Source organism: Oncorhynchus gorbuscha, linkage group LG17 (assembly GCF_021184085.1).
Source record: "Oncorhynchus gorbuscha isolate QuinsamMale2020 ecotype Even-year linkage group LG17, OgorEven_v1.0, whole genome shotgun sequence".
In the NCBI taxonomy this organism is placed as follows: domain Eukaryota; kingdom Metazoa; phylum Chordata; class Actinopteri; order Salmoniformes; family Salmonidae; genus Oncorhynchus; species Oncorhynchus gorbuscha.
In genome coordinates this window covers 6,124,548-6,149,202 of record NC_060189.1, presented here as the reverse complement: position 1 = coordinate 6,149,202, position 24,655 = coordinate 6,124,548, and the positions used below count along the sequence as shown (strand labels likewise).

Below are 24,655 nucleotides of genomic sequence, written 5' to 3'. Positions count from 1 at the left end.
CAAGGGTATTTAGAGACTTGTCCCGAAGCCACTACTGCGTTGTCTTGGCTGTGTGCTTAAGGTCGTTGTCCTGTTGGAAGGTGAACCTTCGCCCCAGTCTGAGGTCCTGAGCACTCTGGAGCAGGTTTTCTTCACAAATCTCTCTGTACTTTTCTCTGTTCATCTTTTCCTCGATCCTGACTAGTCTCCCAGTCCCTGCAGCTCAAAAACATCCCCACAGCATGATGCTGCCACCACCATGCTTCACCATCGGGATGGTGCCTGTCTCGGAGCTCTACGGACAATTCCTTCGACCTCATAGCTTGATTTTTGCTCTGACATGCACTGTCAACTGTGGGACCTTATATAGATAGGTATGTGCCTTTTACAAATCATGTCCAATCAATTGAATTTACCACAGGTGAAGTTGTATAAACATCTCAAGGATGATCAATGGAAACAGGATGCATATGTAAATAAGCTATTTCTGTTTCTTTGTTTATACATTTGCAAACATTCTACAAACCTGTTTTCACTTTATAATTATGGGGTATTGTGTACAGATTGCAGATTTTTAAATGATTTTTAATCCATTTTAGAATAAGGCTGTAACGTAACAAAATGTGGGAAATGTCAATGGGTCTGAATACTTTCCGAATGTTATCATACTATGTAGTGTTATATGTTTGTAAATGGAAGATAAATTATTAAGGTTACATCCACCACATTCCTTTAGAGGTTACGAACTGATCTTATCAAAACATATTATTAAAGTATAGTTAATCAAAGTATAGTATAATTATAATACTAGTATAATACTAGTATCATAAAGTTTCCAACTATAGGAAGTCAATGATTTGTGGAGTTCTGGTCTCCTGGTGATGATGTCAGACAAGCCTCTACAGCGTCACGCACCACTGGGTGGGACTCCAGACGAGACTCCGCCTCAGAGAGAGAGCAACCAATCAGCAGACAGACCAACGCCAGTGGGACCACCTATATATATATATATATATATATATATGAGAGACAGAGAGAGAGAGAGAGAACAACAGTTAGCAATTGACAGACAGATAGCGGTGTGTGTTTGTGTCACTGTTTTAATGTCACATGCACAAGTACAGTGAAATGCTTTTCTTGCAAGCTCTAGCCCCAACAGTGCAGTAATCAATAACAATGTACAGTGCCTTGCGAAAGTATTCGGCCCCCTTGAACTTTGCGACCTTTTGCCACATTTCAGGCTTCAAACATAAAGATATACAACTGTATTTTTTTGTGAAGAATCAACAACAAGTGGGACACAATCATGAAGTGGAACGACATTTATTGGATATTTCAAACGTTTTTAACAAATCAAAAACTGAAAAATTGGGCGTGCAAAATTATTCAGCCCCCTTAAGTTAATACTTTGTAGCGCCACCTTTTGCTGCGATTACAGCTGTAAGTCGCTTGGGGTATGTCTCTATCAGTTTTGCACACCGAGAGACTGAATTTTTTTTCCCATTCCTCCTTGCAAAACAGCTCGAGCTCAGTGAGGTTGGATGGAGAGCATTTGAACAGCAGTTTTCTGTTCTTTCCACAGATTCTTGATTGGATTCAGGTCTGGACTTTGACTTGGCCATTCTAACACCTGGATATGTTTATTTTTGAACCATTCCATTGTAGATTTTGCTTTATGTTTTGGATCATTGTCTTGTTGGAAGACAAATCTCAGTCCCAGTCTCAGGTCTTTTGCAGACTCCATCAGGTTTTCTTCCAGAATGGTCCTGTATTTGGCTCCATCAATCTCCCCATCAATATTAACCATCTTCCCTGTCCCTGCTGAAGAAAAGCAGGCCCAAACCATGATGCTGCCACCACCATGTTTGACAGTGGGGATGGTGTGTTCAGGGTGATGAGCTGTGTTGCTTTTACACCAAACATAACGTTTTGCATTGTTGCCAAAAAGTTCAATTTTGGTTTCATCTGACCAGAGCACCTTCTTCCACATGTTTGGTGTGTCTCCCAGGTGGCTTGTGGCAAACTTTAAACGACACTTTTTATGGATATCTTTAAGAAATGGCTTTCTTCTTGCCACTCTTCCATAAAGGCCAGATTTGTGCAATATACGACTGCTTGTTGTCCTATGGACAGAGTCTCCCACCTCAGCTGTAGATCTCTGCAGTTCATCCAGAGTGATCATGGGCCTCTTGGCTGCATCTCTGATCAGTCTTCTCCTTGTATGAGCTGAAAGTTTAGAGGGACGGCCAGGTCTTGGTAGATTTTCAGTGGTCTGATACTCCTTCCATTTCAATATTATCACTTGCACAGTGCTCCTTGGGATGTTTAAAGCTTGGGAAATCTTTTTGTATCCAAATCCGGCTTTAAACTTCTTCACAACAGTATCTCGGACCTGCCTGGTGTGTTCCTTGTTCTTCATGATGCTCTCTGCGCTTTTAACGGACCTCTGAGACTATCACAGTGCAGGTGCATTTATACGGAGACTTGATTACACACAGGTGGATTGTATTTATCATCATTAGTCATTTAGGTCAACATTGGATCATTCAGAGATCCTCACTGAACTTCTGGAGAGAGTTTGCTGCACTGAAAGTAAAGTGGCTGAATAATTCTGCACGCCCAATTTTTCAGTTTTTGAATTGTTAAAAAAGTTTGAAATATCCAATAAATATCGTTCCACTTCATGATTGTATCTCACTTGTTGTTGATTCATCACAAAAAAATACAGTTTTATATCTTCGTTTGAAGCCTGAAATGTGGCAAAAGGTCGCAAAGTTCAAGGGGGCCGAATACTTTCGCAAGGCACCGTGTAGCACTAAAAATAACAAGGCAGAAGAAAAACATGGAAGATAAAAAATAAGAGAGTAGAATACAAAATAAGCATACCAGTGAAGGCTGCTGATGACAGGACAGCTCATAGTAAAGGCTGGAATGGAGTGAGTGGAATGGCATCAAACACATGGTTTTCATTTGTATACCATTCCATTCCCTCCATTCCAGCCTTTACTATGAGCCGTCTTCCCCTCAGCAGCCTCCAATGAAGCATACTATATACAGGGTCAGTTCCAGCACCATTATTTACACTGAGCAGGGATACTGACCTGATAGAGGTAGATATGTATAGGGGTCAGGTGACTAGGCATCAGGATATATGATAAACAGAGTAGCAGCAGCGTATATGATGATTGTATGTGAGTGCGTGTGTGTGTGTAGAGTCAGTATAAATGTATGTGCATATTATAAATGATGGAGTTTGTGTGTGTGTGTGTGTGTGTGTGTGTGTATGTTGGAGTATCAGTGTGTGTAGTCTGTAGGGCCCTGTGAGTGTGCAGTGCAAAAATTAGAATAAGATACAAACGTCAACTCAGATTGATATTTAGTTCTCTATTTAGCAGTCTTATGGCATGGGGCTACTAGCTCTTCAGGAGTCTGTTGGTTTCAGACTTGATGCACGGAGTACTGCCTGCCATGCAGAGGCAGAGAGAACAGTCGATAGCTTGGATGGCTGGAGTCTTTAACAATTTTCCGGGTTTTCCTTTCACACCGCCTGATATAGAGGTCCTGGATGGCAGGGAGCTCAGCCCCAGTGGTGTACTGGGCCGTCTGCGCGATCGAGGGCAGTGCTCTTGTCATGACAAGTAGTGATGCGGCCAGTGAAGATGCTCTCAATGCTACCGTTGTAGAACATTTTGAGGATTTAGGGCCCATGCCAAACCTTTCCACCTCCTGAGGGGGAAAGAGGGTGCTGTCGCGCCTTCTTCACGACTGTGTGCATGTGAACTCTGAGGAACTTGACGCCCTCGACCCGCTCCACTGCAGCCCCGTCGATGTGGATGAGGGCGTTCTCGTCCCCTCCGTTTCCTGTAGTCCACAAACAGCTCCTTGATCTTACTGATGTTGAGTGAGAGGTTATTGTTCCGGCGCCACACTACCAGGTCACTGACCTCTAACTGTCGCCGGTGATAAGGCCTGCCAAGAAACGTCCTCTCACTGTCAACTGCGTTTTATTTTCAGCAAACTTAACATGTGTAAATATTTGTATGAACATAAGTTTCATCAACTGAGACATAAACTGAACAAGTTCCAAAGATATGTGACTAACAGAAATGGAATAATGTGTCCCTGAACAAAGGGGGGTTCAAAATCAAAAGTAACAGTCAGTATCTGGTGTGGCCACCAGCTGCATTAAGTACTGCAGTGCATCTCCTCCTCATGGACTGCACCAGATTTGCCAGGTCTTGCTGTGAGATGTTACCCCACTCTTCCACCATGGCACCTTCAAGTTCCCAGAAATTTCTGGGGGGAATGGCCCTAGCCCTCACCCTCCGATCCAACAAGTCCCAGACGTGCTCAATGGGATTGAGATCCGGGCTCTTCGCTGGCCATGGCAGAACACTGACATTTCTGTCTTGCAGGAAATCACGCACAGAATAAGCAGTATGGCTGGTGGCATTGTCATGCTGGAGGGTCATGTCAGGATGAGACTGCAGGAAGGGTACCACATGAGGAAAGAGGATGTCTTCCCTGTAACGCACAGAATTGAGATTGCCTGCAATTACAACAAGCTCAGTCCGATGATGCTGTGACACACCGCCCCAGACCATGATGGACCCTCTACCTCCCGATCGATCCCGCTCCAGAGTACAGGCCTCGGTGTAACACTCATTCCCTTGACGATAAACGCAAATCCGACCATCACCCCTGGTGAGCAAAACCATGTGTAACTTGGGTAGTTGTTTTTGCCGTGCTGTAACTGTCCCGCAGGTGTGATGTTCGGATGTACAGATCCTGTGCAGGTGTTGTTACACGTGGTCTGCCACTGTGAGGATGATCAGCTGTCCGTCCTGTCTCCCTGTAGCGCTGTCTTAGGCATCTCACAGTACGGACATTGCAATTTATTGCCCTGGCCACATCTACAGTCCTCATGCCTCCTTGCAGCATGCCTAAGGCAGGTTCACACAAATGAGCAGGGGCATCTTTCTTTTGGTGTTTTTCAGAGTCAGTAGAAAGGCCTCTTTAGTGTCCTAAGTTTTCATAACTGTGACCTTAATTGCCTACCGTCTGAAGTTGTTAGCGTCTTAACGAACGTTCCACAGGTGCATGTTCATTAATTGTTTATGGTTCATTGAACACGCATGCTAAACAGTGTTTAAACCCTTTGCAATGAAGATCTGTGAAGTTATTATAATTTTTTTACAAATGATCTTTGAAAGACAGGGTCCTGAAAAAGAGGTATTCCTCTTATCTAGGTGGGTGATGGCAGTGTGGAGTGCAACTTGAGATTATGTCGTCTATGAATCTGTTGGGGCGGTATGCTAATTGGAATTGTTCTAGGGTGTCTGGGATGGTAGAGTTGATGTGTATCATAGTGCCTCTCAAAGCACTTCCTGATTACTGTTGTGAATGCTACAGGGTGGTAGTCATTGTGGTATGAAGTCTTAGAGTTCTTAGGAACAGAAATTGTTATTCTTATTGTGTTACTTTCTATGATTACTTTTTTTATTTTAATCTACTTGGTAAATATTTTCTTCTTCTTGAACTACACTGTTGGTTAAGGGCTTGTAAAAGTAAAGCATTTCACGGTAAAGTCTACACTTGTTGTATTCGACTCGTGTAACTAATAAAGTTTGATTTGATTTGAATGATGGTGGTCATCTTAAAACACGTGGGGATTACAGACCGGGACATGATCTGAGAACGCAAACCTGGAATAGCATTGGGCCCCGCGGCCTTGTGGGTACTGACCTGATTAAAGACTTTACTCATGTCGGGCCTCGGAGAGCGAGATCACCCAATCTTCTGGGTCGGTGGCGGCCCTCTGACCCGGCACAATGTTATTATTTATTTATTTATTTATATTATTTTTAAAGCATAAAATGCAATGAGTTTATCTGGTAGAGAGGAATTGTTGGGCAGATCACGGCTGGGTCTTCCTTTGTAATCTGTAATGGACTCTTGCCCCTGTCACATGCTGCTGGTTTCGTGTGTGTGTGTGTGTTTACCCTGTTCCTGCGGCTGGCGGTGAGTGTGTGTGTTTACCCTGTTCCTGCGGCTGGCGGTGAGTGTGTGTGTGGTGACCCCAGCTGAGGTGATGTCCTCTGGAAGTTGCTCCACATGATAGATGGCCTTCAATAGAGCCTCCTCACACTGGGTCAGGGAGACACCTGACAACTTCTACAGGGAGAGAGATGGTTACTGTGTGTGTGTGTGTGTGTGTGTGTGTGTGTGTGTGTGTGTGTGTGTGTGTGTGTGTGTGTGTGTGTGTGTGTGTGTGTGTGTGTGTGTGTGTGTGTGTGTGTGTGTGTGTGTGTGTGTGTGTGTGTGTGTGTGTGTACCTGTAGTATGTGTATAGCCCTGTGGTACAGTTTGCTGTTGGTGACCTGTAGGTCTACCATGTGGTTCCTGTAGATCTTTCCCTTTAAAATGTGACTTCCTGTACTCACAGCATTCAGCACCAACTTACTGGACAGCTCCCACTGCTGGGGAGGGAGGGATTGCAAGGGGGAGAGAGAGAGAGGGGGGAGAGATAGCAAGGGAGAGAGAGAGAGAAATATTGATGAGTTGAGAGGTTGAGAAGGAGCAGAATAAAAGCAGATCTGTATTGAACTGACTGAAGTCATGTGATGTACCACTATAGATCTGTATTGAACTGACTGAAGTCATGTGATGTACCACTATAGATCTGTATTGAACTGACTGAAGTTGTGTGATGTACCACTATAGATCTGTATTGAACTGACTGAAGTCATGTGATGTACCACTATAGATCTGTATTGAACTGACTGAAGTTGTGTGATGTACCACTATAGATCTGTATTGAACTGACTGAAGTCATGTGATGTACCACTATAGATCTGTATTGAACTGACTGAAGTCATGTGATGTACCATGTGGACAGTAGAGGAGGAGGGCCAGGTTATGTTGAGGGCAGATGAACACAGGAGACCAATGCTGTCCTGAAAACATACGACACACACACACACACACACACACACACACACACACACACACACACACACACACACACACACACACACACACACACACACACACACACACACACACACACACACACACACACACACACACACACACACACACACAGAGAGACACAGGCAATCACTCAGGAAAACAAACACACACGTGTATGCCTGTGTGTGCGTGTGTGCACGTGCGCGTGCGTGCACGTACAACAGCGGTGTCTCCCTCTAGTCCGTGATAGAGAGAGTGTAGGTTGGAGGTCTTCTCTCTCACTCTGCGGACCATCTTCTCTACATCACCAACGTCATCTAAACAAAAACAGATGGCATTGTCTGGGACAGAGAGGCTGCAATTCAATCTGAGGAATTGCTGGAATATTGCCTTTAATGGGAAGACTGCAGAATTAGGTTGCTGTTAACCCTTCTGATTGGTTTCCTACTTCCAACTAAAAGTCCCAATATGACAAACTACTTTACATTTGTGTTTTGAATAAAATGTATATTTTATTAGAATTTGACCGAAGTCATGTCGGAAAAGCGTTCTGAAAAGACAAGTCAAGAGAAGAACGCGAGTGAACACACAACAGGAGTGAACACACGACAGGAGTGAACACACAACAGGAGTGAACACACAACAGGAGTGAACACACGACAGGAGAAGACGACAGGAGAAGACGACAGGAGAAGACGACAGGAGAAGACGACAGGAGTGAACACACGACAGGAGTGAACACACGACAGGAGTGAACACACAACAGGAGAAGACGACAGGAGTGAACACACGACAGGAGTGAACACACGACAGGAGTGAACACACGACAGGAGAAGACGACAGGAGTGAACACACGACAGGAGTGAACACACGACAGGAGAAGACGACAGGAGAAGACGACAGGAGTGAACACACGACAGGAGTGAACACACGACAGGAGAAGACGACAGGAGAAGACGACAGGAGTGAACACACGACAGGAGAAGACGACAGGAGTGAACACACGACAGGAGTGAACACACGACAGGAGAAGACGACAGGAGTGAACACACGACAGGAGTGAACACACGACAGGAGAAGACGACAGGAGAAGACGACAGGAGTGAACACACGACAGGAGAAGACGACAGGAGTGAACACACGACAGGAGAAGACGACAGGAGAAGACGACAGGAGTGAACACACGACAGGAGAAGAACACACAAAACGGTGGAGACCAACAACATACCGAGTCCTCATTGTTTTAGTACAAAATATTTTTGATATTTGGCTGTTAGCATAGCCCCTTTAGGCTATTAGCACAACTCTGGTGTTGGCCGATGGTAGCTATAGCTAGCCACATGCTAACCTGAGTACTAACATTACTAATGCTACTAGCAGCAGTAACAGTAATATCAGGTATAATGATAACCCGAGTGCTAACATGACTAAAGTTACTAGCAGCAGTAGCAATACATCCAGGTATAATGGCTAACACACACATTGGCTACCATGATATACTGCAAGTAGGATGGAGCCTCCATCCTACTAAACTACACTGCCACAGGTACAGATCCATACAGCCTCCATCCTACTAAACCACACTGCCACAGGTACAGATCCATACAGCGTCCATCCTACTAAACTACACTGCCACAGGTACAGATCCATACAGCGTCCATCCTACTAAACTACACTGCCACAGGTACAGATCCATACAGCGTCCATCCTACTAAACTACACTGCCACAGGTACAGATCCATACAGCCTCCATCCTACTAAACTACACTGCAGCAGGTCCAGCCTCCATCCTACTAAACTACACTGCAGCAGGTCCAGCCTCCATCCTACTAAACTACACTGCCACAAGTACAGATCCATACAGACTCCATCCTACTAAACTACACTGCCACAGGTACAGATCCATACAGCCTCCATCCTACTAAACTACACTGCCACAGGTACAGACTCCATCCTACTAAACTACACTGCAGCAGGTACAGACTCCATCCTACTAAACTACACTGCAGCAGGTACAGACTCCATCCTACTAAACTACACTGCAGCAGGTACAGACTCCATCCTACTAAACTACACTGCAGCAGGTACAGACTCCATCCTACTAAACTACACTGCAGCAGGTACAGACTCCATCCTACTAAACTACACTGCAGCAGGTACAGACTCCATCCTACTAAACTACACTGCAGCAGGTACAGATCCAAACAGCTTCATGTAGGAGCACTCAAAACCGTGCTTCTAGACCGGGACCCTGGCCAGTAGATGGGCCCCTTATATTGGCCCCTTAGATTGACCGCTTAGATTGGCCCTTAGATTGGCCCCTTAGATTGGCCCCTTAGATTGGCCCCTTAGATTGGCCCCTAGATTGGCCCCTTAGATTGGCCCCTTAGATTGGCCCCGTAGATTGGCCCCTAGATTGGCCCTTAGATTGGCCCTGTAGATTGGCCCTTAGATTGGCCCTGTAGATTAGCCCTTAGATTGGCCCTTAGATTGGCCCTGTTGATTGGCCCTAAGATTGGCCCTGTAGATTAGCCCTGTAGATTGGCCCTTAGATTGGCCCTGTAGATTGGCCCTTTAGATTGGCCTTCACCACCGAAGCCACCAGCAGGCTGTCCCTTTCTTGATGTCAAAGCCAAAATGTTGGTATATTAATTTTTTGATAAATATAATTCAAATTGTGAAATGATAAACTTTTGACTGTTTTAGATTGACTATATATTCTATCTACGTTAGATTTGTGGAATTAATATTGTGCAACCTTTCCTTTTAAAAGCGATCGTATTGAATCCGGCCTAACACTGTTTATCCTCAACAATTGTTAGTAACCTTGTCTGAGACCCAAGGACATGTGTTAGTGCCCGGGCTTTAGCTCAGTGGGCTCACCATGACATGTGTATAGCAGTAGGACGGTGTCTCTGTCACTCAAAGTAGGCAGAACCAGACTCACAAAGTCCTCATGGGCTATACAGAACTGGGATCCCTGGAAACACACACACACACACACACACACACACACACACACACACACACACACACACACACACACACACACACACACACACACACACACACACACACACACACACACACACACACACACACACACACACACACAGTTAGAAAATATGGTAATAAAATAAGCGTGTCAGCTCTCTCTCTCTCTCTGTGTAAAATATATTGCCCATGACTCATGGTCTCCCTTCAGATGACATTTGGCTTGGCAGTCATTTCTGCCTGATGATAAACGGGACTATTTATTCTGTAAACTGGAAAGGGCATCAGGCCAGATCACCAACAGTAGTTACTGTACCTGTGATGTCACCAACAGTAGCTCTGTACCAGTGATGTCACCAACAGTAGCTCTGTACCAGTGATGTCACCAACAGTAGTTCTGTACCAGTGATGTCACCAACAGTAGTTCTGTACCAGTGATGTCACCAACAGTAGTTCTGTACCAGTGATGTCACCAACAGTAGTTCTGTACCAGTGATGTCACCAACAGTAGTTCTGTACCAGTGATGTCACCAACAGTAGTTCTGTACCTGTGATGTCACCAACAGTAGTTCTGTACCAGTGATGTCACCAACAGTAGTTCTGTACCAGTGATGTCACCAACAGTAGCTCTGTACCAGTGATGTCACCAACAGTAGCTCTGTACCAGTGATGTCACCAACAGTAGCTCTGTACCAGTGATGTCACCAACAGTAGTTCTGTACCAGTGATGTCACCAACAGTAGTTCTGTACCAGTGATGTCACCAACAGTAGCTCTGTACCAGTGATGTCACCAACAGTAGTTCTGTACCAGTGATGTCACCAACAGTAGTTCTGTACCAGTGATGTCACCAACAGTAGTTCTGTACCAGTGATGTCACCAACAGTAGTTCTGTACCAGTGATGTCACCAACAGTAGTTCTGTACCAGTGATGTCACCAACAGTAGTTCTGTACCAGTGATGTCACCAACAGTAGTTCTGTACCAGTGATGTCACCAACAGTAGCTACTGTACCAGTGATGTCACCAACAGTAGTTCTGTACCAGTGATGTCACCAACAGTAGTTCTGTACCAGTGATGTGTAGTTCTGTACCAGTGATGTCACCAACAGTAGTTCTGTACCAGTGATGTCACCAACAGTAGTTCTGTACCAGTGATGTCACCAACAGTAGTTCTGTACCAGTGATGTCACCAACAGTAGCTCTGTACCAGTGATGTCACCAACAGTAGCTCTGTACCAGTGATGTCACCAACAGTAGTTCTGTACCAGTGATGTCACCAACAGTAGTTCTGTACCAGTGATGTCACCAACAGTAGTTCTGTACCAGTGATGTCACCAACAGTAGCTACTGTACCAGTGATGTCACCAACAGTAGTTCTGTACCAGTGATGTCACCAACAGTAGTTCTGTACCAGTGATGTCACCAACAGTAGTTCTGTACCTGTGATGTCACCAACAGTAGTTCTGTACCTGTGATGTCACCAACAGTAGTTCTGTACCTGTGATGTCACCAACAGTAGCTACTGTACCAGTGATGTCACCAACAGTAGTTCTGTACCAGTGATGTCACCAACAGTAGTTCTGTACCTGTGATGTCACCAACAGTAGTTCTGTACCTGTGATGTCACCAACAGTAGTTCTGTACCTGTGATGTCACCAACAGTAGCTCTGTACCAGTGATGTCACCAACAGTAGTTCTGTACCAGTGATGTCACCAACAGTAGTTCTGTACCAGTGATGTCACCAACAGTAGTTCTGTACCTGTGATGTCACCAACAGTAGTTCTGTACCTGTGATGTCACCAACAGTAGTTCTGTACCTGTGATGTCACCAACAGTAGCTACTGTACCAGTGATGTCACCAACAGTAGTTCTGTACCAGTGATGTCACCAACAGTAGCTCTGTACCAGTGATGTCACCAACAGTAGCTCTGTACCAGTGATGTGAGGTCTCCCTCTATGTTGTCCATGTCCTGGTATCCTCCACTGATGAAGCCTCGGATGTCCTCATAGTCTGACACACACACACACACACACACACACACACACACACACACACACACACACACACACACACACACACACACACACACACACACACACACACACACACACACACACACACACACACACACAGTAATTGGGTATTTACTTCACAATCACTAACACACACCCAATGTAGTGTCCATGGTTTGGTCTGTATCGTGTCCCTGTATTAGTCCACTATCTCCTCTCCCTGTCCTCAAACACACTCACCTGATCCAAATGTCAGGATACCCTGTCCTCAAACACACTCACCTGCTCCGAATGTCAGGATACCCTGTCCTCAAACACACTCACCTGCTCCGAATGTCGGGATACACTCGCTGGCATCGATGAGTCCCACTAAACCTAGAGACCCCCAGGACAAGTAACACACACGTCCACCACACTGCAAGCTGAAACACACACACACACAAACATCTTGGTGTTTTTAACCACAGTTGTTGGTCTGATGTTTGTCTGAAGTTTGTCTGATGTTTGTCTGAAGTTGTCGTACCTGAGTCCTGCGGTCTGTAGCAGTGTTGCTATCTGGTCACTGTGACTGTAGGTGACACTATAGACTCTCTCATATCCTCTCATCATGTCCAGGAGAACTCTGTAGAACACAAGCACACAGTACACACATAAGCACACACATATACACAGATACAAACACACAGATACACACAAACATACACAACCACACAGATACACAGACAAACACACACAGATATACACATATACAAACACAGATACACAGAAAGACAAAACACACACAGATATACACATATACAAACACAGATACACAGAAAGACAAAACACACACAGATACACACACAGATACACACAGAAACACACACATACAGTACACACACACACACACACACACACACACACACACACACACACACACACACACACACACACACACACACACACACACACACACACACACACACACACACACACACACACACACACACACACACACACACACACACACACACACACAGATACACACAGATACACACACAGAAACACACACATACAGTATACACAGATAGAAACACACACACATACACAACCAGACAGACAAACACTGCCTTAGTTTTTACGGGGAAAACGGGTCCTTCGTCATTTCTTCTGGCCAGGTTTGAAGTCTGACGTGGTCCAATTTTGTAAAACATGTCACGTATTTCAACTCACTGGGAAAGCGAATCAAACAGTTCCTCGAGCGCCGCTCTGCCCGATTCCTGTGGTGGGGGAACCGTTTGAAAGAGTGATAATTGATTGTGTAGGTCCATTGCCGAAAACCAGGTCAGGTAACCAGTTCCTACTAACAATAATGTGCAGTGCTACTCAATACCCAGAGGCTATTCCTCTCCGTACTATAACGGCTAAGACTGTGGTGAAGGCACTAGTGAAGTTCTTCTCTACGTTTGGACTCCCTAAAGTAATCCAAACTGATCAGGGATCCAACTTCATGTCTAAACTGTTTTCAAATGTGTTAAAGACATTGTGTATTTCCCATCAGGTCTCCAGTCCGTATCATCCAGAGAGTCAAGGGGCTCTAGAACGCTGGCATCAGACGCTGAAGGCAATGCTACGCAAGTATTGTATGGATACCAGTACTGATTGGGATGAGGGGGTGCCCTTTGTCCTATTTGCTATAAGGGAAACGATACAAGAGTCCTTAGGGTTCAGCCCTGCTGACCTTGTGTTTGGACACACCCCACGGGATCCGCTGAAAGTTTTGAAGGAGCATATCTTATCTCCTACACCCAGTAGCGCCCCTAAGAATGTGTTGGATTATGGCAGTAAGATGTGGGAGAGACTGCACGCCGCATGTGCGTTAGCCCAAAAGTCTCTCTCCTCGTCTCAAAAACACATGCAAATACACAAACTACAACACATAAACTGGGGAACGTAACAGTGAGTGACTAAAACCTGTGTGTGACGTGTGTGTTGGTAAAGGCAGCTGTGTGTGCGGCTGCCAGGATAGTCTCCAGTAGGATCTTGGTGGCACTGCCCCCCTTCATTCTGGAGGAACCACTGATGGCCTCTGGCTACAACACACAGAGGTTAAGGGTTAAGAGGTCAGAAGTCCGTTGTCTTTCGTCAAAAAGCAGGAAGGTCGTCTGCACTGATCTGTCTGACTCGTAAACATTCATGGGATTCAAGTAGTCTGGCTACAAATGGTGTTACGTGTCACATAACTAATGTTCTGCAGGAAAAAACACACCTGAAACCATTTAAATCTCCTCCCTTCCTGTTAATCAAGCAATTACTACTCTTCTCCTCGACAATCAATGGCTGTAAATACACTGTATACTCACACTATGCAGTTCCTGTTATCTCCCCCTACACCACCCCTGTCTCCTCCCTCCACCACCCCTGTCTCCTCCCTCCACCACACCTGTCTCCTCCCTCCACCACACCTGTCTCCTGCCTCCACCACCCCTGTCTCCTGCCTCCACCACTCCTGTCTCCTCCCTCCACCACCCCTGTCTCCTCCCTCCACCACCCCTGTCTCCTCCCTCCACCACCCCTGTCTCCTCCCTCCACCACCCCTGTCTCCTGCCTCCACCACACCTGTCTCCTCCCTCCACCACACTTGTCTCCTCCCTCCACAACCCCTGTCTCCTCCCTCCACCACCCCTGTCTCCTGCCTCCACCACACCTGTCTCATCCCCCCACCACCCCTGTCTCCTCCCCCCACCACCCTTGTCTCCTCCCCCCACCACCCCTATCTCCTCCCTCCACCACCCCTGTATCCTCCCTCCACAACCCGTCTCTTCCTTCCACCACCCTTGTCTCCTCCCTCCACCACCCCTGTCTGCTCCCTTCTCATCTGCCCTTCTCCCTGTTTTTCCAGGGTCACTAAGGGGGATTAACTCTGTTCCAAGAAGCAGATACCACCAGGACTCCCACTCCAATACTCAGAGTCTTCATGTCCCCCCTCCGATCTGCAATGAGCAAGCAACCTTCCTCCGGAACCATCAAGATCCTTCAACCACTCGGAACCATCAAGGTCCTTCAACCACCCGGAACCATCACAATCCTTCAACCATCCGGAACCATCAAGATCCTTCAACCACCCGGAACCATCAAGATCCTTCAACCACCCGGAACCATCAAGATCCTTCAACCACCCGGAACCATCAAGATCCTTCAACCACCCGGAACCATCAAGATCCTTCAACCACCCGGAACCATCAAGATCCTTCAACCACCCGGAACCATCAAGATCCTTCAACCACCCGGAACCATCAAGATCCTTCAACCACCCGGAACCATCAAGATCCTTCAACCATCCGGAACCATCACAATCCTTCAACCATCCGAAACCATCACAGTCCTTCAGTCGTCCAGAGTTTTCCTCCCAATCCTGCGACATCATCTCTGACAAAGCCTACCAAGCTGCTCTCATTCTACAACCACCTAACAATCATCAAACTTCATTCCAAGCTTGAGCTCATGTCTGCATGTCGTTTTCCTCTGCATTCATACCTTGTAACCTTTTCCTGCATGAATCTCAAAAGTATACATGTTGAATGTGTGGTCGGTACCGAGTGAGTATGCTGTCATCTCATTGGAGAATTTGACCAACAACTATACATCTGTAGCTAATATTGACGTTTCAGTCCTGAGGAAGTCTTAAATGAACTATATAATCCAACATCTAGCTAAGGAGTTTTGTAGTTGTAGGATCAGTATCTAGCTGTCTACGACGTTCTCCCGTAGGCCAAATGTTACAAAGTAGCGAGCCACAGTGCCAACTGTCAAAGTCAGCTACTGGTCCTGGCAACACGTGTTACCCCAACTGCTGGGTTGATGATGAACGCCCTTTGACCTCTCTGCTCCTCCATCCTCTGGACCACTTCCCTGAAAGTCAGACTGTAGCCTGGCATGGTCTCCTCCCTACACACACACACACACACATGCACCCACACACACACACACACACACACACACACACACACACACACACACACACACACACACACACACACACACACACACACACACACACACGCACCCATGCACCCATGCACACACACACACACACACACACACACACACACACACACACACACACACACACACACACACACACACACACACACACACACACACACACACACACACACACACACACACACACATATAGACACACAAACGCATAAAATCAGAGTATAAAATTAATATTGACACACATGCTCCTCCCTTCTCAAACACACATACAGTACATGTATGGGCACACAAAGCAAAGACGCCCTGACCTGGCCTGTGTGACGGGGTTGAATCCCACCAGTACAGGAGTGTAGATGTCAGGGTGTTTCAGACAAAAGTCCAGCTGTCCTGCTACAAATGGAGCCTAGAGGGCACACTCAACACACGCAAAAGTGACACAATGAAGCAGTTGATTGGACACCCGTTGGTGACTGGATCTTTTGATTGGACAGTTGGCAGAGTAACTTACAGACAGGCCACAGGAAATGCCGATGAACAGGACACGCCTCTTTCCTTCACATAGCTGAGCCGGAGCAGAGAGAGAGAGATGGGGGTGGGGGGGGGGGGAGAAACCTAGATATGAAATTAATTTCATTCACGTGAATTTAAACATTATCCCCATTTTAGATCACACCCCTCCGCCATCCCTGACCCCTGACCTTCTCCAGTGTGAGCATGCCTAGTTTGGGGTCATCCTCTGATGCCTCCTGGGATGTGAGCAGGGCTCTACAGAAACACAGAGAGAACAAACACGACATTAAACACAGAACATTAAACACACAACATTAAACACACAACATTAAATATATGGTATGGCAACTGCTCAGCCTCCGACCACAAGGCACTACAGAGGGTAGTGCAAACGGCCCAGGACATCACTGGGGCCAAGCTTCCTGCCATCCAGGACCTCTATACCAGGCGGTGTCAGAGCAAGGCCCTAAAAATTGTCAAAGACTCCAGTCACCCCAGTCATAGACTGTTCTCTCTGCTACCGCACGGCAAGCAGTACTGGAGCACCAAGTCAAGGTCCAAGAGGCTTCTTAACAGCTTCTGTCCCCAAGCCATAAGACTCCAAAACATCTAGTCAAATATCTACCCAGACTATTTGCATTGCCCCCCTCCCCCCCTGTTACACCACTGCTACTCTCTGTTGTCATCTATGCATAGTCACTTTAATAACTCTACCTACATGTACACACTACCTCAACTAACCGGTGCCCCCACACACTGACTCTGTACCTGTATATAGTCTCGCTATTGTTATTTTACTGCTGCTCTTTAATTACTTGTTACTTTTATCTCTTATTCTAATCCATATTTTTTTTAAACTGCACTGTTGGTTAGGGGCTCTTATTTAAGCATCTCACTGTAAGGTGAAATGCTGTTGTGCATGTGACTAATACAATTTGATTTGATTTGAACAGTAAACAATATTAAACACACAACAGAACATAGAAAGCTTGAGTGGGCACGCACGTTGTATGTGTGTGTGTGTGTGTGTGTGTGTGTGTGTGTGTGTGTGTGTGTGTGTGTGTGTGTGTGTGTGTGTGTGTGTGTGTGTGTGTGTGTGTGTGTGTGTGTGTGTGTGTGTGTGTGTGTGTTGTGTGTGTGTGTGTGTGTCATATCCCACACTCTCACCTGTCTCCCCCAGCAATGATATAAGAGTAAACAGTGTTCTGCTGCCTGTCTCTCAGGGCTCTGTTAAAACATGACTGGAAAAACATCACATCTCATAAAGATACTGCATATACCAAATTATACAATTATAAAATGATCAAATATAGTAATAACTACCGCCACAAGGAAGGCCAAGCGACCAGAGGTTCCACAACCACTCAACACAACCAGACTATCCTCTGGGTCCTGTCAAACACACACACACACACACACACACACACACACACACACACACACACACACACACACACACACACACACACACACACACACACACACACACACACACACACACACACACACACACACACACACACACACACACACACACACACACACACACAATACAAGAACAGAAGCTACAATTCAGAAAACCTCACTGTGTCTGTTTGTGTATAGAATGTCTGTATGTGTATAGAATGTGTTTATGTGTATAGAATGTCTGTATGTGTAGAGAATGTGTTTATGTGTATAGAATGTCTGTATGTGTAGAGAATGTGTTTATACATGTATAGAATGTCTGTATGTGTATATAATGTGTCTGTATGTGTATAGAATGTGTTTCTATGTGTATAGAATGTCTGTATGTGTAGAGAATGTGTCTGTATGTGTATAGAATGTGTCTGTATGTGTATAGAATGTGTTTATGTGTATAGAATGTATGTATGTGTATAGAATGTGTCTGTATGTGTATAGAATGTGTTTCTACATGTATAGAATGTCTGTATGTGTATAGAATGTGTTTGTTTGTGTATAGAATGTGTCTGTATGTGTAAAGAATGTATGTATGTGTATAGAATGTGTCTGTATGTGTATAGAATGTGTCTGTATGTGTATAGAATGTATGTATGTGTATAGAATGTGTCTGTATGTGTATAGAATGTGTTTGTTTGTGTATAGAATGTGTCTGTATGTGTATAGAATGTATGTATGTGTATAGAATGTGTCTGTATGTGTATAGAATGTGTCTGTATGTGTATAGAATGTCTGTATGTGTATAGAATGTGTCTGTATGTGTATAGAATGTCTGTATGTGTATAGAATGTGTCTGTATGTGTATAGAATGTGTCTGTATGTGTATAGAATGTCTGTATGTGTATAGAATGTGTCTGTATGTGTATAGAATGTCTGTATGTATGTGTATAGAATGTGTCTGTATGTGTATAGAATGTGTCTGTATGTGTATAGAATGTGTCTGTATGTGTATAGAATGTGTCTGTATGTGTATAGAATGTGTCTGTATGTGTATAGAATGTGTCTGTATGTATAGAATGTGTCTGTATGTGTATAGAATGTGTCTGTATGTGTATAGAATGTGTCTGTATGTGTATAGAATGTGTCTTTATAGAGAAGAGTGTTTCACCCTGAGAATTTGCTCCACCGTCCTGGCCACGTCCAGCATGGTCAACACCACACTGTCACTGAACAGCCTCTGAAACACACACACACACACACACACACACACACACACACACACACACACACACACACACACACACACACACACACACACACACACACACACACACACACACACACACACACACACACACACACACCACTGTCACTGACCAAGAACATTGAATTCTTATCCCAAAATGGTGTGATGAAACTATCAAGGTGAGTTAAGTTATGTTCAGGGTGGATGACTGTTCTTTCCCAGAGCCTTCATCCTACCTGACTACTCTCTGACCTCTAACCTCTGACCCCTGACCTGGTAGGTGGTTCCTGTGTCCTTTTGGAACATCTGTGTGTCGCAGGCTGCCAGCAGACGGACAATATGATTGGGCGAGGATTTGTCGATGTCACGAGTCAGGGGGTTGGACTTCTCCGACACAGGAAACCATGGCTCGTAATCTGGCGACTGACACAGAAGCATCATGGGAGTTGGAGTCCAGACAGAGCGATCTGTGGCTAAAATGGTACCCTACATTTTGACCAGAACCCCTTGTGGATAACCATAACACTTTGTGCCACTTCCCTCCAGATCTCTTACCTCCCACTTGCACGTGTCGGAGATCTCACTGAAGTCCCTTTTCTCCATTGTTAAAGAACGCTGTAGGTCGAAAGACGAAGAGATATTCCAGTGTTCTAGATGTCTGTCAGTCTGTCTCTTTTGTTCTCTCTCTCTCTCTCTCTCTCTCTCTCTCTCTCTCTCTCTCTCTCTCTCTCTCTCTCTCTCTCTCTCTCTCTCTCTCTCTCTCTCTCTCTCTCTCTCTCTCTCTCTCTCTCTCTCTCTCTCTCTCTCTCTCTCTCTCTCTCTCTCTCTCTCTCTCTCTCTCTCTCTCTCTGCTCTCTCACACACAGCAACACTAAACATAAGCCATGGACGAAGGTCTCTCTTGCTCCACTAAGTGACCTTTGAGACATGCAGATATCAAACAGTCCGAGACAAAGTTTATTGTGCTCACACACACACACACACACACACACACACACACACACACACACACACACACACACACACACACACACACACACACACACACACACACACACACACGTCAATGATTAGTATATTATATTTTTCTCATGTGATCTGACACAATAGGCCATCCCAAAACCATATAGATATATTAATACGTGGCTCTGGGTCCATCATCCACACGCCTGTTCACTCTCTGCAGAGGAATCAGGTCTGATTCACGAGAGAGAGTGAGAGAGAGAGATTTACCGTTGTGTGTGCAAGATTCAACAAACCGGGCAGTAGATGAAAGAAATATTTGCGTGCCAGGGGGTCTCCTGGGACTCGTTGTCAGTAGGTTGCCCCGGAACCTCTCGTTCTATGCAGGCTGAACGGTAAACCGCCAAACCCTGGAGACAGACGACAAGACATCTCTCCTCCTCCTCCTCCTCCTCCTCCCTTCCTCTTCTTTATCCCTTTACCTCTCCCCTCCATCTGTGAACTGGTGAACGAGGCTAGTGGGCGCTGGCCGTAGATCTGAAACGCCCAACGGGAGCAACAGCTGTCTCTGTTTCTCTCCTCCTCTCTCTTCTCCTCTCTCCTCTTTTCCTTCCATTTACATCCTCTCAAAAAATAGCAACAGCTGTTTGAGTCGGCTTAGAAGCAACATCGCGGATGTGAGCATCGTTCAACGTCGGATATCGAGCTGTTTGTCCCCATAGTGGACCACTGACCGGGATCGATTCATAACCGTGAGTCCTTCAAGTGCGGGTGGAAACCGACATCCCTGTAACAGCAATGTTTTTCCCCTCCAGGAAAACCAATCACACTGACACTGTTATTTCTTTTGTCTTTTCTTCTTTAAAAAAAAAAAAAAAAAAAAAAGATCAACAGCTGTGGGCGAGGGAATTGTTTGCAATGTGATCTAGTGGCGAAGGAGGAGGAGGAGGAGAGAGAGAGAGAGAGAGAGGGGGAACATGCCTGCCGATGTTGCTGTCTCATTGAGCCTCGCTATCCTCCTGCTGACCACATGGACCACGCTGATGGTGACAGCCAGTAAGTCGCTGTAGTTAAACAACACCCCAGTGTTGGTACCTGACTGTCTGTGGTACATTCACCTTTCTCAAGGTCTTCACTCTTTGTCATGCTGGTGCTGTGTGCGTGTGCGTGCGTGTGCGTGCGTGTGCGTGCGTGTGCGTGCGTGTGCGTGCGTGTGCGTGCGTGTGCGTGTGTGCGTGTGTGCGTGTGTGCGTGTGTGCGTGTGTGCGTGTGTGCGTGTGTGTGCGTGTGTGCGTGTGTGTGCGTGTGTGCGTGTGCGTGTGCGTGTGCGTGTGCGTGCGTGTGCGTGTGCGTGTGTGCGTGTGTGCGTGTGTGCGTGTGCGTGTGTGCGTGTGTGTGTGTGTGGTTCAGTATTTACAAGGTTTGTTAAATTACTTTCTAAATGTAATCTGATTATCCAAACTCAGGTAATCGGATTACTTTTACTTTTTTTGATTACTTTCCCCTTAAGAGGCGTTAGAAGAAGACAAAGAGGATCCATCAAAGTATTTGGTGTGTCATCATAGTGATCTCTGATTGGTGGTCATCATGTGGTGTGTCATCCTAGTGATCTCTGATTGGTGGTCATCATGTGGTGTGTCATCCTAGTGGTCTCTGATTGGTGGTCATCATGTGGTGTGTCATCCTAGTGGTCTCTGATTGGTGGTCATCATGTGGTGTGTCATCCTAGTGGTCTCTGATTGGTGGTCATCATGTGGTGTGTCATCCTAGTGGTCTCTGATTGGTGGTCATCATGTGGTGTGTCATCCTAGTGGTCTCTGATTGGTGGTCATCATGTGTTGTGTCATCCTAGTGATCTCTGATTGGTGGTCATCATGTGGTGTGTCATCCTAGTGATCTCTGATTGGTGGTCATCATGTGGTGTGTCATCCTAGTGATCTCTGATTGGTGGTCATCATGTGGTGTGTCATCCTAGTGGTCTCTGATTGGTGGTCATCATGTCGTGTGTCATCATAGTGATCTCTGATTGGTGGTCATCATGTGGTGTGTCATCCTAGTGATCTCTGATTGGTGGTCATCATGTGGTGTGTCATCCTAGTGGTCTCTGATTGGTGGTCATCATGTGGTGTGTCATCCTAGTGATCTCTGATTGGTGGTCATCATGTGGTGTGTCATCCTAGTGATCTCTGATTGGTGGTCATCATGTGGTGTGTCATCCTAGTGATCTCTGATTGGTGGTCATCATGTGGTGTGTCATCCTAGTGATCTCTGATTGGTGGTCATCATGTGGTGTGTCATCCTAGTGATCTCTGATTGGTGGTCATCATGTGGTGTGTCATCCTAGTGGTCTCTGATTGGTGGTCATCATGTGGTGTGTCATCCTAGTGATCTCTGATTGGTGGTCATCATGTGGTGTGTCATCCTAGTGATCTCTGATTGGTGGTCATCATGTGGTGTGTCATCCTAGTGGTCTCTGATTGGTGGTCATCATGTGGTGTGTCATCCTAGTGGTCTCTGATTGGTGGTCATCATGTGGTGTGTCATCCTAGTGGTCTCTGATTGGTGGTCATCATGTGGTGTGTCATCCTAGTGGTCTCTGATTGGTGGTCATCATGTGGTGTGTCATCCTAGTGGTCTCTGATTGGTGGTCATCATGTGGTGTGTCATCCTAGTGGTCTCTGATTGGTGGTCATCATGTGGTGTGTCATCCTAGTGATCTCTGATTGGTGGTCATCATGTGGTGTGTCATCCTAGTGATCTCTGATTGGTGGTCATCATGTGGTGTGTCATCCTAGTGATCTCTGATTGGTGGTCATCATGTGGTGTGTCATCCTAGTGGTCTCTGATTGGTGGTCATCATGTGGTGTGTCATCCTAGTGGTCTCTGATTGGTGGTCATCATGTGGTGTGTCATCCTAGTGATCTCTGATTGGTGGTCATCATGTGGTGTGTCATCCTAGTGGTCTCTGATTGGTGGTCATCATGTGGTGTGTCATCCTAGTGATCTCTGATTGGTGGTCATCATGTGGTGTGTCATCCTAGTGATCTCTGATTGGTGGTCATCATGTGGTGTGTCATCTTAGTGGTCTCTGATTGGTGGTCATCATGTGGTGTGTCATCCTAGTGATCTCTGATTGGTGGTCATCATGTGGTGTGTCATCCTAGTGGTCTCTGATTGGTGGTCATCATTTGGTGTGTCATCCTAGTGATCTCTGATTGGTGGTCATCATTTGGTGTGTCATCCTAGTGATCTCTGATTGGTGGTCATCATTTGGTGTGTCATCCTAGTGATCTCTGATTGGTGGTCATCATTTGGTGTGTCATCAGAGTAGTCTATGATTGGTGGTCATCATTTGGTGTGTCATCAGAGTGCTCTATGATTGGTGGTCATCATTTGGTGTGTCATCAGAGTAGTCTATGATTGGTGGTCATCATTTGGTGTGTCATCAGAGTGCTCTCTGATTGGTGGTCATCATTTGGTGTGTCATCATAGTGATCTCTGATTGGTGGTCATCATTTGGTGTGTCATCAGAGTGCTCTCTGGTTGGTGGTCATCATTTGGTGTGTCATCATAGTGATCTCTGATTGGTGGTCATCATTTGGTGTGTCATCAGAGTGCTCTCTGGTTGGTGGTCAGACTCACTCAGGTAGAACAAACTTAAACTTGCACCTTTTTTCAAAGCTGAATTGAATGTCATAGAGAAAACAGAATGGTGTCAAATGAGAGAGAGAGAGAGAGAGAGAGAGAGAGAGAGAGAGAGAGAGAGAGAGAGAGAGAGAGAGAGAGAGAGAGAGAGAGAGAGAGAGAGAGAGACAGAGACAGAGACAGAGACAGAGACAGAGACAGAGACAGAGACAGAGACAGAGACAGAGACAGAGACAGAGACAGAGAGAGAATTTTAAATGTAATCCAAGAAGTAATCATCAAGTTTTTCCAAAGTAACTGTAATCTGATTAAAATATTTTAGCTGGTAATGTGACTGACTACACGTACAGTTAGTATGTTTTAGGACTCCTGAGAATTAAACATTTACATAGTATGTTAGGACCAACATGGACACACACAGACACAGACAGACAGACAGACAGACAGACAGACAGACAGACAGACAGACAGACAGACAGACAGACAGACAGACAGACAGACAGACAGACAGACAGACAGACAGACAGACAGACAGACAGACAGACAGACAGACAGACAGACAGACAGACAGACAGACAGACAGACAGACAGACAGACACACACACACACACACACACACACACACACACACACACACACACACACACACACACACACACACACACACACACACACACACACACACACACACACACACACACACACACACACACACAGGGTACCCTTCACAGTGACCAGTGGATGCATTAGGTAGATTAGTCTGTCTCTGTCGATCACATGGCCGTTATTTACTGGTGATTGACCTGACCCATACATCACCGTGCAGGAAGGTGACACCCTGTTAGACGACCTACGGCAGCAGTGTGTTCAACTGTTGTTGTTGTTGTTTACTGATTTTCCTGTGTATTGTTGTTTCTCCCCATATTTAACTATTTAACTGTCAGTGGAC

The 24,655-nt window shown here is 45.7% G+C and overlaps 2 protein-coding genes across 4 annotated transcripts in view; one reads left to right on the top strand and one right to left on the bottom strand.

Annotated features, from left to right (window-relative positions):
• Positions 1 to 460: 460 nt before the first annotated feature.
• gckr (glucokinase (hexokinase 4) regulator) lies at positions 461 to 19,859 on the bottom strand. Of its 3 annotated transcripts, none has more exons than XM_046309706.1 (19): positions 19,654 to 19,859; positions 19,372 to 19,521; positions 19,021 to 19,089; positions 17,775 to 17,843; positions 17,619 to 17,692; positions 16,640 to 16,706; positions 16,450 to 16,503; positions 16,250 to 16,344; positions 15,785 to 15,887; positions 13,914 to 14,032; positions 12,484 to 12,582; positions 12,285 to 12,382; positions 11,882 to 11,958; positions 9,835 to 9,931; positions 7,171 to 7,268; positions 6,867 to 6,935; positions 6,315 to 6,455; positions 6,019 to 6,153; positions 461 to 975 (listed from the first exon to the last, which is right to left on the bottom strand). In XM_046309706.1, the coding sequence occupies exons 1-19, from the start codon at positions 19,699 to 19,701 to the stop codon at positions 829 to 831; spliced, it is 1,809 nt and encodes a 602-aa protein (XP_046165662.1). In that variant the 5' UTR covers positions 19,702 to 19,859; the 3' UTR covers positions 461 to 828. The 3 variants fall into 3 exon arrangements, with proteins under 3 accessions (XP_046165662.1, XP_046165663.1, XP_046165660.1); XM_046309704.1 differs by having other exon boundaries at positions 463 to 975; positions 6,315 to 6,458; positions 19,654 to 19,858; XM_046309707.1 differs by lacking the exon at positions 17,775 to 17,843 and having other exon boundaries at positions 462 to 975; positions 6,315 to 6,458.
• Positions 19,860 to 20,241: 382 nt separating this feature from the next.
• The window catches only part of LOC124002106 (fibronectin type III domain-containing protein 4-like), a 21,157-nt gene continuing 16,743 nt past the window's right edge, over positions 20,242 to 24,655 (top strand). Inside the window, exons 1-2 of the mRNA XM_046309386.1 lie at positions 20,242 to 20,813; positions 20,935 to 21,117. Of these exons, the coding sequence (XP_046165342.1) occupies positions 21,039 to 21,117 (79 nt within the window). The 5' untranslated portion in view covers positions 20,242 to 20,813; positions 20,935 to 21,038. The remainder of the gene's footprint in view (positions 20,814 to 20,934; positions 21,118 to 24,655) is intronic.

Excerpts from the sequence above, each read along its gene's own strand:
- gckr (XM_046309704.1), bottom strand. The coding sequence starts at position 19,701 with ATGGAGAAAAGGGACTTCAGTGAGATCTCCGACACGTGCAAGTGGGAG. Across the intron at positions 19,522-19,653 it reads CCGACACGTGCAAGTGGGAG|TCGCCAGATTACGAGCCATG; the intron begins GTAAGAGATCTG and ends CTTCTGTGTCAG. Across the intron at positions 17,693-17,774 it reads GCTTGGCCTTCCTTGTGGCG|TCATGTTTTAACAGAGCCCT; the intron begins GTAGTTATTACT and ends ATGTTTTTCCAG.